At 38.5% G+C, this 15,908-nt stretch overlaps 1 protein-coding gene across 3 annotated transcripts; it reads left to right on the forward strand.

The window, feature by feature from the left end:
• The first annotated feature begins 737 nt into the window (after window positions 1–737).
• Window positions 738–15,857, forward strand: egfl7 (EGF-like-domain, multiple 7). Of its 3 annotated transcripts, none has more exons than XM_060891486.1 (9): window positions 738–891; window positions 4,662–4,841; window positions 5,038–5,157; window positions 5,309–5,421; window positions 5,571–5,666; window positions 6,342–6,542; window positions 10,408–10,484; window positions 11,281–11,495; window positions 13,812–15,857. In XM_060891486.1, the coding sequence occupies exons 2-9, from the start codon at window positions 4,723–4,725 to the stop codon at window positions 13,840–13,842; spliced, it is 972 nt and encodes a 323-aa protein (XP_060747469.1). In that variant the 5' UTR covers window positions 738–891; window positions 4,662–4,722; the 3' UTR covers window positions 13,843–15,857. The 3 variants fall into 3 exon arrangements, with proteins under 3 accessions (XP_060747469.1, XP_060747471.1, XP_060747470.1); XM_060891488.1 differs by having other exon boundaries at window positions 11,281–11,479; XM_060891487.1 differs by lacking the exon at window positions 738–891 and adding an exon at window positions 2,201–2,404.
• The last annotated feature ends 51 nt before the right edge of the window (window positions 15,858–15,908 follow it).

Below are 15,908 nucleotides of genomic sequence, written 5' to 3' on the forward strand. Positions count from 1 at the left end.
CTTGCTCGTATCAGATGTTATGTAGTTTATATAGATCTTGTGAAACTATAACAAAAGGAACCAAAAGGAACAAAATTTAAATTGAATGCTGAACTGCTTGCTTCACTTTGGCATTCATCACCTTTAGGAGCTTTAGCTAACTGTGGGGTGGTATGGTATGGATGCAGTAAAAAAAAAATAATTACTGTTTAATTAGTGAGGATTGCCAGAAAAATCTTGAAAAACCCATAAGGAAGAATGTGGAATGAGTTGGACATGCAAAGGTGTACAGGTTTTATGTCACATATTGGATTTTGAATTTTATATGGGTTACTATGGTCTAATCATTGCAATTTGTAATTAATTATGCGTTGATCCTCTCTACATCTCTGGGTCTTTATCTCTTTACTTGTAACCACGTCCACACTGTAATTCCACAGAGATAAGCAGAGAGAAAGAAATGTAGAGCTAGACAGCAGATAACATTTTATCTGAGCCAGGTGTCTGTACTTTATAAATATTTTATATATGCATATTTTAGAGACAAGTCAAAATGTGGTATATTCTATTGCACAACCAGTGCAAAACAGTAGGCTACAAGTGGTACATACAATTTCTTGTGGATATAGGAGCAGCATTCACAGGATGTCCGATTTTGGGATCACACTTCCTGAGTTCCACAGGAAAGGACTGAATGTTAAAAGCATGGTGTAAATCCCCCATTGCATGCCATTCCTCTCCAGCTTGTTTGTGGGGAGAATAAAGAACCCCACTGTTTTATTTATTTATTTATTTTAAAAACTGAGCATAAAAGAGGGTTAAAAAAATGATGGAGAGGTGGCCCAAATTGCCAAGCCACTCACATCTGCTGCAGAGTGCAAGAACAATGTGGAGTCACATGGTTTTAAAAAGGTGAGTGAATTTTGAAAATCTTTCATGTATTTCCACCCTTTCCTAAAAATAAATCATCTAAAATATTGATTGATATTTAATTCTGTTAATTTCATTGTTTACAAGACCTGCATACTGTTTTGGCATATTAGTAATACTGTACATTTTGAAAGACTTTTACCAGGTATACTGAAGCTTTTGTTTAGCCATGCTTACACTGTTTTTCACTCTCACTCATTTTCTACACTTATCCGAACTACCTCGGGTCACGGGGAGCCTGTGCCTATCTCAGGCGTCATCGGGCATCAAGGCCTCTGTTTTTCAACCATGAATAATTTCTAGTCAATAATTTAAACAGTAATAAGGCAGTTAAGAAATCCAGATATGTATATTGGTGTAAAATTTAACAGAGACTTGATTAATTTGAATAGATTAATTTGCCTTAATATACTGGAGAGATAACATTTACACCATATTGGCAGACGTCCTTATCCAGAGCGACTTAAATTTTTATGCAACTGAGCAAATGAGCAACCCAGCAGTGGCTGCTTGATGGACTTGGGATTCGAACTCACAACCTTCCAATCACATTCCCCATAACTGCGCCATATGGACATTCCTATTTCTCATATTCACAATGATTGACAACCCGTATGTTCTGGGTTGGCCACTGAAGTAGATAATGATTTCAAGGGTGACCACAGTAAACACAGAGGAGTATATCTTCATTGCAGAACAAAAGTGTCTAGGGGGTGTTTGTAGTCAATCCTGATCCAGCTTACCTGGGCAGAGACACACAAAAAAGTTGGTGTGTTTCAGTCTGTATAAGAATCTTGTTAGGTATGTTGTTCTGTGTTGTAGAGTGTTGGATCAGATTCAGCTCCACCCCCTGAGCTTCTTGACTGAATCTCACTGCAGACCACCCCTTAGCTTGTGCCTTGGTGCAGTGTGTTTGAGTTTGGATTTGCTTAGACATGCTTCTGATTACTCTTTATGATCTGACTGTATAGACACTCCACTGTTCTGTCATGACTAAGGGCCCGTTAGGTTGGCCCCTTCAGTAATGAGTATTTAGTGCCATTAAACACTTTAGTTACTTTAGTTTGGAACAACTTCTACAATTGGCTGCATAGTGTGTTTGTGTGTGCGCGTGCGTGCGCAAATGCGCTTTTAGAAACTGACGGAAAGTTGTTTTTTTTACCCCTTGTGCTTTTTTTTTGACAATCTTTTGGCTCGAGTTCATCCTACGCTTCCAACACACACACACACACACACACACACACACACACACACACACACACACACACACACACACACACACACAGTTCTCATAAAAGGAGCAGTAGGATGCGTGCTGTGTATGATTATCGCGTGGTTACAATTTTCTTTACTTACTTTTAATAGTGTTTTGTCCCAAAGTAAAATATTTAAACACACTTTCGACTGTGTGTTTGTGGGAATTTCGGATTTGGGACGATCTTGACGATCTTGTTCGAAATACACTGTGTGAGTCTGGAGACCGGGGGAACGCTCCGTAAGTTTTGACTAGTCAGCACACACACACGCACGCATGCACGCACGCACACACACACTCACGCACGCACGCACGCCCTCACACACACGCGCGCACACACAGACACACACGCGCACACACCACGCACACACTCACACACAGGCGCGCACACACACACGCGCACGCACGCACTCACACACAGGCGCGCACGCGGCGAGGACCCATTTGCAGCAGAGATGTTGACTTGTGTGGGATTTGTGGTATTGTGTGTAAGTCTGTATGGAGGTGGTGCTGCAAAATGAGTGTTTAAGCAATCCTTGGGCATTAAATGTTCAAATGGTTTATGCTGCTGAAAACAAAATGTGTATAAGTGTATAATTATAGTCCATTCCCCAATAGCATTTAGAACATTTGTCAAGATAAGTCCTGCTTGAATTTGAGAGATCATTGTATTCTGGATTGTTCTAAGTATATTGTGATATCAGATAAAGTAGGACATTATAATATAATAGTATTTGTTTTTGCCCTGGTAAGTGAAAGTCTTAGAAGTTAAAGGTTCAGAATCAGAATATCAGGGATTCAAGCCCCAGTACTGCCAAGATATCTCTATTTGGCCCTTGGGCAAGGCCCTTAACAATTTGCTCCACAGGGCACTGTTCCATGGCTGCACTTTTTTGCAAGAATGTTTATGATAATTAATAAGAAAAACAAGTTTTACATCTCAAAAGTTAGGTGAGTACTTGAAATGTAGACCAAATTTGCTGGAAAGCCACTCCATCTTTTGAGATGTAAAAAAGCTCATTTTTAGGCTTTGGCACAAATCACTACAGTTTGTAGAAACCCAGTCCTTCAACCTGAGAGCACCATCCCGAATGAAGCATGATGGTGAGAGCATCATATTGTGGGGACTCTTTTCATTATTTCATCGAGAACGTAAAACTGGTTAGGTTTTAAGGGCAATATGAAGTTATGTGCCTCTGTCCTTAATGAAAAATTGGTCCCTGGAGTGATTCAAAACATAGGTGTCAGACTGTCACTGTCAAAGCCCAAACCTCAATCTGTTTGAGTCTTATTAAAAAACTAAAACTGCTGTTCACTTATATTGTCTTTACAATCTGACAGAGGGTGAACAATTGTGCCAAGAAGGACAGGCAATAACATTAGGGACCAGATGTGACAAGCTGAATCTTTTCAATCAAATTGTCGAAATTCTAAATAAATTAATTTCAATTTCAGGCTGTAACAATACAAAATGTGGAAAATCTTAAGGAAGTGAATACTTATGCATTTTACTAAAATTACTTTAGACTAGTATATGTGCTACCATTTCGGATCAAATTACAGTAACAATCATAACTGGCATTCAAAAATATTAGGAATATTAGGACAGTCATTAAGATTCTTTAATATTAGTTGATCTCATTGTCTTGTCATTGAAAAAAGAAAGACACACTCACACGCACATTTTCAAAGGTACTTTGAAAAGTAAGTTTAACATGTGGGGCTGTTAGTTGTGTGTGCTTACATGTGGCTGCTGTTTTAGACAACCACATATCACCCACATGTGGTAAAGTTCCAACGAAAAGGTAGAACATATAAATCTTCAGACTGTCTCATATACCTCAAGAGGTTTAACATAGATTAACCATATACCTTGTTGTCTGTTGTCTGTTTAATATAGCTCAATTAACTAATGGTCTTTCATCCATACAGAGCTGTTCTGCTATATATACGTGTGTATATATATATATATATATATATATATATATATATATATATATATAAATATACACACGTATATATATTTGGTATTTAAAAATTAGTTTGTTAAAAATCATAAAAATAAGTTGCATTGTTACTTGTGGTAATACCAAAACACTTAATTAAAACCTTCTTATGTATAAATAAAAAACCTAAATTAACAGCTTTTAGGCCTTATTGTCAGCTTGTGGGTAGCATAAATGACATTTTTAGTTTAATTTGTAGTTCCTTGACTATACAATTGTTTTTATGATATTTTGATATGGTAGCAGTTTTTGTTTGATATATTGCTAACTGTCAGTTAGTTGATGATACACAGCTACTCTACTGTGAGCAACATTAACTTTCCCAAAACAAAGCTTTGGGAGATCTTGCTAGATATTTTGAACATAATAGCTGTTAGCAAGTCACCTGAATTATCGACTGATTGATGTCATGATGTGTGCAAAAATTCTTTAATCTCTCTCTCTCTCTCTCTCTCTCTCTCTCTCTCTCTCCCACATACACGCAATATCAGATAGCACTCATACTTGGAAAGAGGACTTCTATCTGCCAGAGGCACCACAGACTTTGAGAGAATGACAGTGGCTGTGTGTGTGAAAAAAGGGGGAGGAATGTATTCCACCGTCATACTCTCTTCTTTTCTTTTCTCCCTCCATGCAAGTTGCACTCCTGCACAGTTCCACGGTCATCATGGGTATCCAGCATTTCTAATTATAAATGGTTGTGTTTGCTAATGTTCTAGTCATAGAATAATAGCTTCTTCTGATTTGCAATGCATCCTAATGTGAACACTAATGCATGTCATGATCACAGGGGTGCATGTTGATACTGTCCTTTGAGACAGTGTTTTGTTTTGTTTATTCCTAGTACTGTGTATGTGCCTCCTGCAGGCGGAGAGTATGTGTTGGGAAAGCCAACAGAGTAGTGACCAGTACAGAATCTTTCCTCCAGCCAGTACACAAACCGTACCTCACCATGTGTCTAAACCAACGCATCTGTAGCACATACAAGTAGGAACACAAACACTGGAACTGACTGGTTGTATGTGTGTATATGTGTTGTAAAGAATAGCTAATTGCCGTGTTTATGTGGGTGTAAAAACCTAGAGTATATAAGTTTGTTAATGAAACCCTAAAAGTGTATCTGATCCATGCCTTTCAGGACAGTGTATAAAGTCTCCTACAGACAGGTGAGTCGGCTAGAGCTGAGCTCCCACATTTTCCCAGAATGCTGTCCAGGATGGAGACGTGTCCACTCGCTCAGCTGTAATCACGGTAATACACCCAAAGACACTAAAATGCCTTGGCCACACATATAAATATGTTGGAAAACATTGTTTTCTTTTTTTTTTCAGCAGCAAATCAGCTATCTATATCTTATAAAATGTGTGTTTGTGCTGGTGTTTACCTTAATGTTTCTACAGCGGTGTGTGCGCAGGCATGTCTTAATGGTGGATCCTGCACGAGGCCAAATCACTGTGCGTGTCCAGTCGGCTGGACAGGACGCTACTGCCAGATAGGTGCCCAAAGTCACACATATCACACAATCCATTGAAAATACTCATACTACCAGCATATCCTTATATTATAATCCTCATACTATTTCTTCCTCACATATACATTTACATTCTGCAGACAGGTGACTGTGAAAAGATGCAATGTATTCACAAAATCTGTTCAGACCTGAAAGATTTTAATGCTGCTTTATACAAATGCTTAAGTGGTCTAGTAACAATGAAAGACAATTTCAAACCTATTGCATAAATACTTTATACAATGAAGTCATCAATACATAATCAATGTAAAGGTAGCTTAGCTGGCAGGTTCATCAGTTCTGTTTGATTGAGTTTGAGTTTCACATGATTTCTTTGCATGTAGGAAGAGAGATATAACATTGTGTAATTACTTTTTCTTAAACTAGCATATTTTCTTTCTTTCTTTCTTTTTAGTTTTTTTTTTTCATTTTACTGATCATAATAATTTTTTCCTCTTTTATTTGAACTCTATTTGCACACAAATTTCTTTGCTTTTATTACACTACTGTGACACCATGATGGAATCTTAATTTAGAAATGAATTTTAAGAGAAGAACTTCTGTAAGTGCTACACACACACACACAGCTGGAACCATTCATATCCTATTTGTCAAATTGATGTCCTCTATGTAATGCTCTCTTCCCCCCTCTCTTTGGTAGATGTGGATGAGTGTAAAGGGGCACATGGTTGCAGTCAACAGTGCATGAATTCTGCAGGAAGTTATCAGTGTGTGTGTGCTGACGGATTCCATCTGGCTAAAGACAGACAATCTTGTCTAAGCCGTTGTCCTCTTCCTCCTCGTGCAACTGTAGAGAGCCAACGTGAAGTAGACAATCACTTATCCACAAATAACAATAGAGGTGAGAAATTCATTTAAATTATAATAAAGATATTTTGCACTCAGTCTCTGTATTATGCATGTGAAAATTAAAACACAGACCCTGTGCATGAGCACACCAGTCCCCTTCACTAAATTCTAGTTCACACAATTGTGCAATTTTCGCCCCAATTTCCCCTTTACCAATTTCCCATTCTAAGTCCCTGACTCAGGGACTACCTCCTAAACTCTCCTGTGGTGACTGCTTGTGTAGTGTGAACAATTCAGCTATGCGAATTTCACAGCTTGTGACCTGTAGCTAAGGCTATTTTTAAGCATGTTTGTTATTCTCTGAGATGAATTGTGTAGTCTAAGACCCTTTGGAGCTAGTAGCAAGAACAGTGCTGAGAAACAGCCAATGAAAGTCTAGAGTAAATCAAACCCATCTGCTGTCATGATAAGCAGATCCCTGTTAGTCATTATTTCATCCATCAGTTTGTGTCGGATTGCAAGGGCAAAATGTAATGCTTCCCTAAGAAATTATTTGGCATGTCTTACAGCAAAAGCTAAAACAAACATGGTATGAATCATGGCAGTGCACAGTGTAAATGTGGCTGTTTTTGTATTTTACTTTTATCACTGAACCAACCAATCTTTTCTACATATTTTATCTTATTTCTCCTTTTTCTTGTTTTCATACCAAATAATAACATGTTAGAACAATTATTTTCTATTTAAGTGATCAGGTGGGCTACAGCCGGTATCTCTCCAGCATATAGTTTGTGTTGCATGTGAGCCTTTTCTAGAAGCCTTTATCTTGTCTCATATACATTACAGTACAGTGAAATTCTTTCTTCACATATCCCAACTTTGGAAGTTGGGGTCAGAGCACAGGGTAAGCCATAACACAGCACCCCTGAAACAGAGAGTGTTAAGGGCCTTGCTCAAGGGCCCAACACTGGCAGCTTGGCAGTGGTGGGGCTTGAAACCCAATTTTCCAATCAACAACCCAGAGCCTAAACCACCTGAGCCAACACTGCTGACCTCTGTCTAGGAGCAATTATGTTGTGTGCACATCATTATGTCATAAATGCTAAATCACTTATATATCATACAATTCTGTTGTGTTTTCTGGCTACAATTTTATATTGGTTCATATCAGTGATAGGGTTTTGAGCTAGTATCACGGTTCATTATTACTTTTGGTACGCGCTATGCCCTCGTCACCTCGTACCGTGAGTAATAGTGCACTGTGACTGGCAGCAACATCAATGGACAAAACACACTTTCCGACACACACTCATGCGCACATACAGTACCTTGGATCAAACAGGATAGAAAAGCTAACGCAGATATTTCACATTTTCATATTTTTCTCAGCTGTTAAAAATATTACAATATTACAGTAGTTGCTCTGAGTGGATTTAACTTGGACTATGAGTGATGTTAATTTATGAATTTATAACATTTTTAGAGGCTTTAAAATGCTATATCTGTGATTTCTGGGCTTCTTTGTTTGTGTCCAGCTGTGCAGTCAAACAGGCCAAGAATTCTGTTGTAAAACTGCAGCTTGCAATCAGCCAACATTTCTGTAACACCTACTGTAAAAGATAGTTCAACCAACCCAAACGTTCCAGAAGAAAACTTAAGAAAAGCACAGTAGTCCCTTCTTTATGCCTGAGCACCAATATATGATGAACCCACATATGATGTATTCACTGATTATTAGTCTTGAATATCAGCTAAAATATCAGTCAAACCTGGGATCTCAAATATTTCTTGTGAAGAAACAAGACATGGCCCATTCAAGTGAGGCAGATTCTGACTTGTGAATGGTTTGACCATCAGTTATCAACACTTGGTTTAACCGAAACCACAGGATAGCCTATGAAGAAAACAATTAGGACCAGAATAGAATCAAGACACCTTATGCAAACCCCATTACCCTCTGGTGTGGCCCAGGCATTGAGAGAGAGAGAGAGAGAGAGAGAGAGAGAGAGAGAGAGAGAGAGAGAGAGAGAGAGAGAGAGAGAGAGAGAGAGAGAGAGAGAATAAATGGCAGACTAGGAAGCTATACACACTAGGAAGCTATACTTAGGCAAAAAAATGCAACTGACTTTTTTCTATTTTAATACACAGAGTTGGTTCAACCTCCCCCTCATCTTTCTCTCTCTCCTCTCTCTCTCCCTCCCCGTAGCCCAACTTGCATAATAGCACACACATCTGGGACAGATTCTCAAGATATAATTGTGATATATGTGTATGGAAGAAGCCAAGTCAAATCTAACGTAGGCATGTGTGTGTAGTATAGAACTGGCTGGCCCTCATTCAAACCCAGATCAGGACCCAAGCATTGGGGTCAGTAGACCCAGAGAAACTTATTGTCTGATTGGTTTGGAGTCCAGCCAGTCAGATATGTGCTACTAAGATTACATTCTCCTCTTGTTACTTAGTGAATTTGGAAAGCACTCATAACATTCCTGAGTTGGGGTCATCGGTATAAAGTGGGGGACGTCTAAAGTGTCTGACTCACAATGAAAACCACTAACCCACTAACCACAGCAGAAACTAAATAAGTTAACAAGCTTTTAAACGGGAACCAAATATGTTTTATTTATATAAGTTAAAATCTGTGCAAAAATATGGCTTTAATGTTCTTGTCCTTCAGACAGTCACACTGTTTTTGAACATAGCAGGATTGTTGAGCTGCACAAGCAAAGACTCCCGCAATGTGTTATTGCTGCCGAGGTTGGATGCAGTAAGACAGTCATTTAAATTTCTTAAAAGATCCTGAGAGTTATGGGACAATAAAATCAAGTGGTAGACCCAAAAAAATTTTACCTGCACTGAGCCGGAGGATCCTCGACCCAAATTAAGGCCATTACTGATGTTGACTGCAGTATAACCATAAGACAGTAACTGCGAGAGAAGGGCTTAAAAGGACAAAAAACGTGACGGTCCTGATGGCATCCATTGATACTGGCATGACAAGGAGATCCCACTGAAGGTGTTTTATACCCGGCACAGTGGAAGATTCTCCATCATGATCTGGGGTGCTTGTTCCTTTGATGGGAAAATAGAGCTTCAGATTGTGCAGGGGCATCAAATGGCGGCTGGCTATGTGGACACCTTGCAGCAGACATCCCTCTTGACTGAGGGCCCTCGTCTGTGTGGTAATGAATGGGTTTTTCAACAGGACAACGCTGCAATTCACAATACCTGCCCGACGAAGGACTTTTTCCCAGGACAATAACATTGCACTTCTGGACCATCCTACATGTTCTCCTGAGGCAAATCCCCTTGTGAATGTTTGGGAATGGATGGTAAGGGAAGTTTACAAAAACAGACATCAGTTCCAGACTGTGGATGCCCTTCGTGAAGCCATCTTTACCACATGGAGCAACGTTCCCAACAGCCTCCTGGGAACAGTTGCATCAAGCATGCCGAAACAAGTGTTTGAAGTTATCAACAAGTACGGTGTGGTTACTCACTATTGAGAACTTTTAGTTCTGTTGTGGGTATTTTTGGCCTATGGTCTGAAACTTTTGATGGACAGCCTGTTTGAGTTTGAATGCAGTTTTTCAATAAATTTCCAATCTCTGTTTTTTGTCTTTTGCTCCTTTTTTCTTCTTTTGACATTTTGAAACAGTTCTTATAAGCTGGTTATGATCCACCATTGCAAAATGCAAATACTTGGAATACTTGCAATATTATTATTTTGTTCAGGAATGTATTATTTTTTTTCCATTCTGTTAATCACAATCTGCCTTATTATATTTGAGATAATATTAGACAAATACTATTGCATGTTTATTTAAAACTTATTGGAATAGATATCTAGTATTAAATGTTTAGGTGTGTTTATTTGAATGTGGGTGTGTGGGACTCATGAATGTGTGTATTTGAAGATGAAGATGCTGGACAGGTGGCAAATGTTACAGAAGAGGTCCAGATTCTCAGAAATCGAGTACAGCTGCTGGAACAGGTAAGACACACACCAAGTATCTGCATAAACTATGTACCGTATGGACTATAAATTCTGTATAGTTGTCAGATTAAACAATTAGACTGTGATTAAAAGGGAACATAAGATCCAGGAGAAACCCTACGTGGGAATAAGAAAGATGCAAAGATAGGAACTTATGCTCAGCACTGAACTAAGTATCTCGGAATACCAGGTGGAAAAAGCCACACAGACACAGGAAAACCTGGTTGTGTAGTTGCACTTTTTGACCATGTAGTGCACAGTTATAAAAAAGACATTATTTATAGAGATTTACTGAGATAAGGATTCAATTTTGAGTTTGATTCCTCTCAAGGTTTTTTACTAATATGAAATCAGGAAGTTTTTCCTTGTCACTGTTTCCTCAGGTTTGCTCATTAGGGATAAATCTAAATTTGAAAATTATATATTGTGAATTTATATATTTCTGTAAATTTGCTTTGTGTCTATTGTTAAAACCACTACAGAAATAAAATTTAATTGAATAAACTGAATTCACAAACATACATTTGTTGGATCCATGGCTGAAATTTAGCTTTACTGGCTTGGCTTTAAACAATTGTATAAGAGCTAAAGCTATACAGGTTTTAAACAATTTTATAAGCGCTAAAGAGCTAAAGCATCTTCACTCTTAGAAATAAATGTTTTAATATGTCTTAGATTTTCCCTCCAAATTGTAAGAATTTTATATGTATAATTCTCTTAATTTCTTTTGTGTAACTTTCTCACATTATTAGACAAAAGGTTAAAATAAATTCTTTTGTCTTTCTCTTGGTAGAAATTGGAGATGGTCCTTGCACCATTTTCCACTCTCTTTCCACCGGAGGAGGATATGGCCAACAGAAATGGTATCCTGTTGGACAGGACAGATTTCCTGTCAGACCAGACCAACTTCCTGACACACTCGCTGCGGCAGCTGGACAGAATAGACTCTCTCAGCGAGCAGGTCAGCTTCCTGGAGGAGCGCCTTGGATCATGTGAGTTTGAGCAATGGTAAATGAGAACAGAGTGCAAGTATATTCCTCAGGTTACTGATGTATAGATGAGTGAACTGAGGAAGGACAAACAGTGAACCAGGATCCAAAGTTCACTGATGCACATGGGGAGTGATGCCCATCTGGGCCAAGCTCACAGAAAAGTGTCAGAACACAATACATAAGCTTGCTGCGTATGGGACTGGTCAGACACAAACTGGTTAGAGTGCCCATACTGATATCAGTCCACTGACAAAAATGGCTACAATTGGCATGAGAACTAGAGCATTGAGTAATGGAAGAAAGTGGCCTGGTCTGCTTTTTTATTTGCATAATGTGCACATGTGTATCACTTACCTGGGGAAGAGATGGTACCAAAAAAGGCAAGCCAGTGTGATGCTCTGGGCAATGTTCTGCTGGGAAAGCTCCTGGCACTCATGTGGGTGTTACTTTGACACACACACAAAACGTTGTTGCAGACCAAGTACACACCTTCATGCGACTTTCTGCGGAATGCTCACTGTCATGCTGCAAAAATTGCTCAGGAAGTGTTTTAATGTTGCATATAGCCAAATTCTAAATCCAGCACACTATAAATGGATCCACAAAAAACATGCCGAAATGGGGTGTGGGTATAACACCTAGGACAATTTAGAAGAACCAGTCCACCTACTGGTAGATTTTTAGAGGAAGAAATTCCTCGAGGGAGCCCATACATTTAGATTTACATTTTGGTATTTGGCAGATGCCCTTATCCAGCGCAATATACAGTACAAAGTGCTTTTAAGTCTCTATTGATGATAACACTGGTTCACTACGTTACAAACTTTGGATACCATCAAGTCTGTTCAGGTTTTTTTATTATAAACAAACAGGGGAAGAAGTGCTACTTTAAGTGATTCAGGAAGAGGTAGGTCTTCACTCGTTGCCAGTGACTTAGCTGTTCAGACATCCAGGGAACGTTAATTTGAATCATTTGCAGAGGATGAATTGTGTTCATAGGGAGACCTGCCAGCAATGAGTTGCAGTAGTTCAGTCTTGAGATGACAAGAAACTAAGAAGCCTGTGTTGTTAAAAATGGCTGAATCCTTCTGATGCTGTAGATAAGAAACTGACATGAACGTGTCACATTAGCAACGTGTGACGAAAGTTGATTGTCCATGGTGGAAGGACCTGTGGAAGGGCCTGTTGTTTACCGAAAAACTACTTACAGTTATTGCTGCAAAATTTCACATAGTTTTACAAGTCACAGATATGTAAAGCTGGATCATTTTTCACAATAATTAATTGATGTTTGATTGTGTTCACTTTGTTTAATTTTAGGACTGTAACCTGTTCAGCTCAAGCCTGGGACCTTGGAGCTATGACAAATGAATTCTAACCACTGTGTCACCATGCCACCTCAAATTCATAATAAATTAGATTTAATGCATTCTGCAGTTCTGCATGACAAACCTGACCTGTAGTTTTAAATGTCATGTTACTGGATCTGAAATACAATGAAATTTATCCCATAGTTTCCCCAGGCTTTAACTGTCCAGTCTTGGTAAGTCTGTGCCCACTGCAGCCTCAGGCTTATGTTCTTGGCTGAAGAAGCAGAACCAGATCTTCTGCTGCTGAGGCTTATTAGCCTCATGGTTCATTGTGTTGTACCTTCTTAGATGCAGTTCTGCTCACCACAATCATAGTGTTTATTAGAATCACTGCAACTTTTCTGTTCAAACCAGTCTTTCTGACCTATCTCTCACTGGATATTTTTTTTATTTATTACAGCATTCTGAGTAATCCCTAGAGAGTTTTGTGTGTGAAAATCAGTAAGCCAGTAGATCAGCAGTTATAGAAATACAAAACCAGCTTATATGGCACCAACAATCAAACCATGATCAATATCACCGAGATAATATATTCCTCCCATTCTCATAGTTGATGTGAACATTCCCCAAAGAGGATGGTTCATATCTGCATGATTTTATACATTGCACCACTGACACGATTGGTTTATTAGGTAATTCCTGGAATGTAAAGGTGTTCCTAATATAATTTTTAATAAGTACATATTACTGGATATTTGACTTTGTATAAAAAAATAGCTGTATGTATGTACATTTCATGTCCACATTAATGAAGTGCAGCTTTTCAGTGATGAGTGATTTTGGTCAGTTCAGTTGCTTGTTCAACAATTTGTTCAGTTACTGTACACTCTTTTCCCTAATCAGAATTAGAATAATGGCAGGTTTGCGGTCCTCGTTACATACTTTCACAATTTTTCTGTCCTTAAGGTGTGTAGCTATCTTTTACATTATGGTGACCATTTTCCAACTTTTCTCCATTTCAGGCTCTTGCCAGGAAAACTAGATGATCAGTAACAACAAGGCACATCTGCAACCTACAACTGAACACAGCCTGCCTTCAACTTCAGGAGAAAGAACAGTTAACCAGTGGTCACATTGACAGCTTTGTCTTTAAATAACCTGTAAGACAAAAAGTATGTGGGCACCTCATCATCACACTCATATGAGCTTGTGAACCCATGTGCCATCTCTTTATAACAGCCTCCACTCTTCTGAGAAATCTTTCTTAAGTGATTTTGGAGTGTGGCTGTTGGAATTTGTGCTCATTCAGTCAAAAAAGCATCTGTAAGCTTGAGCACTGATGTAGGATGAGGAGGCTTGGCTTTCAATCAACATTCCAAAGGTATTCATTGGGGTTTTTGAGCAGGGGCACAGTAAAACTGAAATAGGTAATAGGTCTTTCCTAAATTGCTGCCTGAAAGTTTAAAGCAGACATTATGCTGTGGCTTAAATAATACAATTAATTGAATCTAAGTGGCTTAGCCCAAACCCTGAAAACCAGCCCTGTTATACCTCCTCTAACAAACGTTATGATTGGTACTATGCATTGTACATAGTGCTCTTAGGCTTGTGTTGAGTTCTTGCATGGTCTACAAATTTCTGGCTAAGTTGAAGCATCGGAGCTGTTCCTGGATGCTTCTGTTTCAAAATAATAGCACTTACTTTCACTAGTGCAGAACCAGGGCAGAAATTTCATGAACTGACTTGTGGCAGAGGTGCCATGATCAATAATTTCTTGAATATGACCCAGTTTAATGTTCCATGTTTGCCTATGGATGTTGCTTGGCTATACACTATGAACTCAGTAATTAGGAGTGGTGTCTATATACTTTAACCCACATAATGTAAATCTATTAGCCTCCATTCATGTGAATCGTGAATGCAGCGCATGCCAAGTAAAGAACAAAAAAAAAACAAAAAAAAAAACAATGGGTTAACACCCTCAGGTTGATTATTTTCATATAAATAAGTGTTGTAAACAACTATATTTGTGATGTGACTTACATATAGTAGCTATAAACATTCTATTCCATCACAAAATTCCTTTTCTTCTTTTAATAAGACAAAAAATGCTGCTTGTCATGATCCAGAAAAAAAGAAAATGCAACTCCTTTATCCTTAAGACCCTCCTTTTGCAGAAAACCACATTACCTTCGACTGTTACAAAGCACTGACACTGATGACTCCTCATACGTTAACTGAAATTTCACAGAAAGCCATAAATGGTTTTCTTTTCATTAAATAGCACGTTAAAACCTGTTATTATGTACAGAGCATCAGAACATCTGCATATTAAAATGAGCAATCTATCCATTCTCTACACTGTTTATCTTATTAGGTACAGTAACAGGGAAACTAGAGCCTATCCCAGGAGACTTGGTGCAGGAGGCAGGGTACACACACACACACACACACACACACACACACACACACACACACACACACAAGCCAGTCAACCTACAATTCATGTCTTTGAACTGGGGAGGAGAAAAGAGAACATGCAAAATCCACACACATTGCAGGTGTAAGGGAAACCATAGTGTGAGGTGTGAGGCAAACCCTGCTAACCACCAAGCCACCATAACCCCAACAAATAAATAGAATTCTATAAAAAATCTTGTGATCTTACTTTCAGTGCTCTTGCAGATCAGACATTTATTCGAACCCTCTGATAAGCCAGAATTGAAAATCCAACAGTATGGTAATGTAAATGATGCATGGGATTTCTAATGGCTTTGAGAACAACCATATTAATACCACTATGAGCCAAGTATTTTCTGCAAAAGCAAAATACTCAGGACTCAATACTTGCACACTTCTATTGGCAACTATTTTTGTAAGCAATGTTTGTCATTTTTATACTCAACATTTTTCTCCAGCTGTATTATGTGAGTGAATTACTATTTTGATTAGAATGATGAAGTGCTTCTTGTGAATCAATAACGGCATGCCTATTCATTTATTAGTGTTTTACTTTATTACCTTTTATGCTGCAGATGTTTCTAATAAAGTCTGTTTGTTATTTAGAAGATGAAGGCCTGGTGTGTGGATCCTTGTGAACATATCGCAATTTTACCATC

This window comes from Tachysurus vachellii, chromosome 17 (assembly GCF_030014155.1).
Source record: "Tachysurus vachellii isolate PV-2020 chromosome 17, HZAU_Pvac_v1, whole genome shotgun sequence".
Classification (NCBI taxonomy): Eukaryota; Metazoa; Chordata; class Actinopteri; order Siluriformes; family Bagridae; genus Tachysurus; species Tachysurus vachellii.

Excerpts from the sequence above, each read along its gene's own strand:
- egfl7 (XM_060891486.1), top strand. The coding sequence starts at position 4,723 with ATGACAGTGGCTGTGTGTGTGAAAAAAGGGGGAGGAATGTATTCCACC. Across the intron at positions 5,158-5,308 it reads CGCATCTGTAGCACATACAA|GACAGTGTATAAAGTCTCCT; the intron begins GTAGGAACACAA and ends CATGCCTTTCAG. Across the intron at positions 5,422-5,570 it reads CTCGCTCAGCTGTAATCACG|CGGTGTGTGCGCAGGCATGT; the intron begins GTAATACACCCA and ends ATGTTTCTACAG.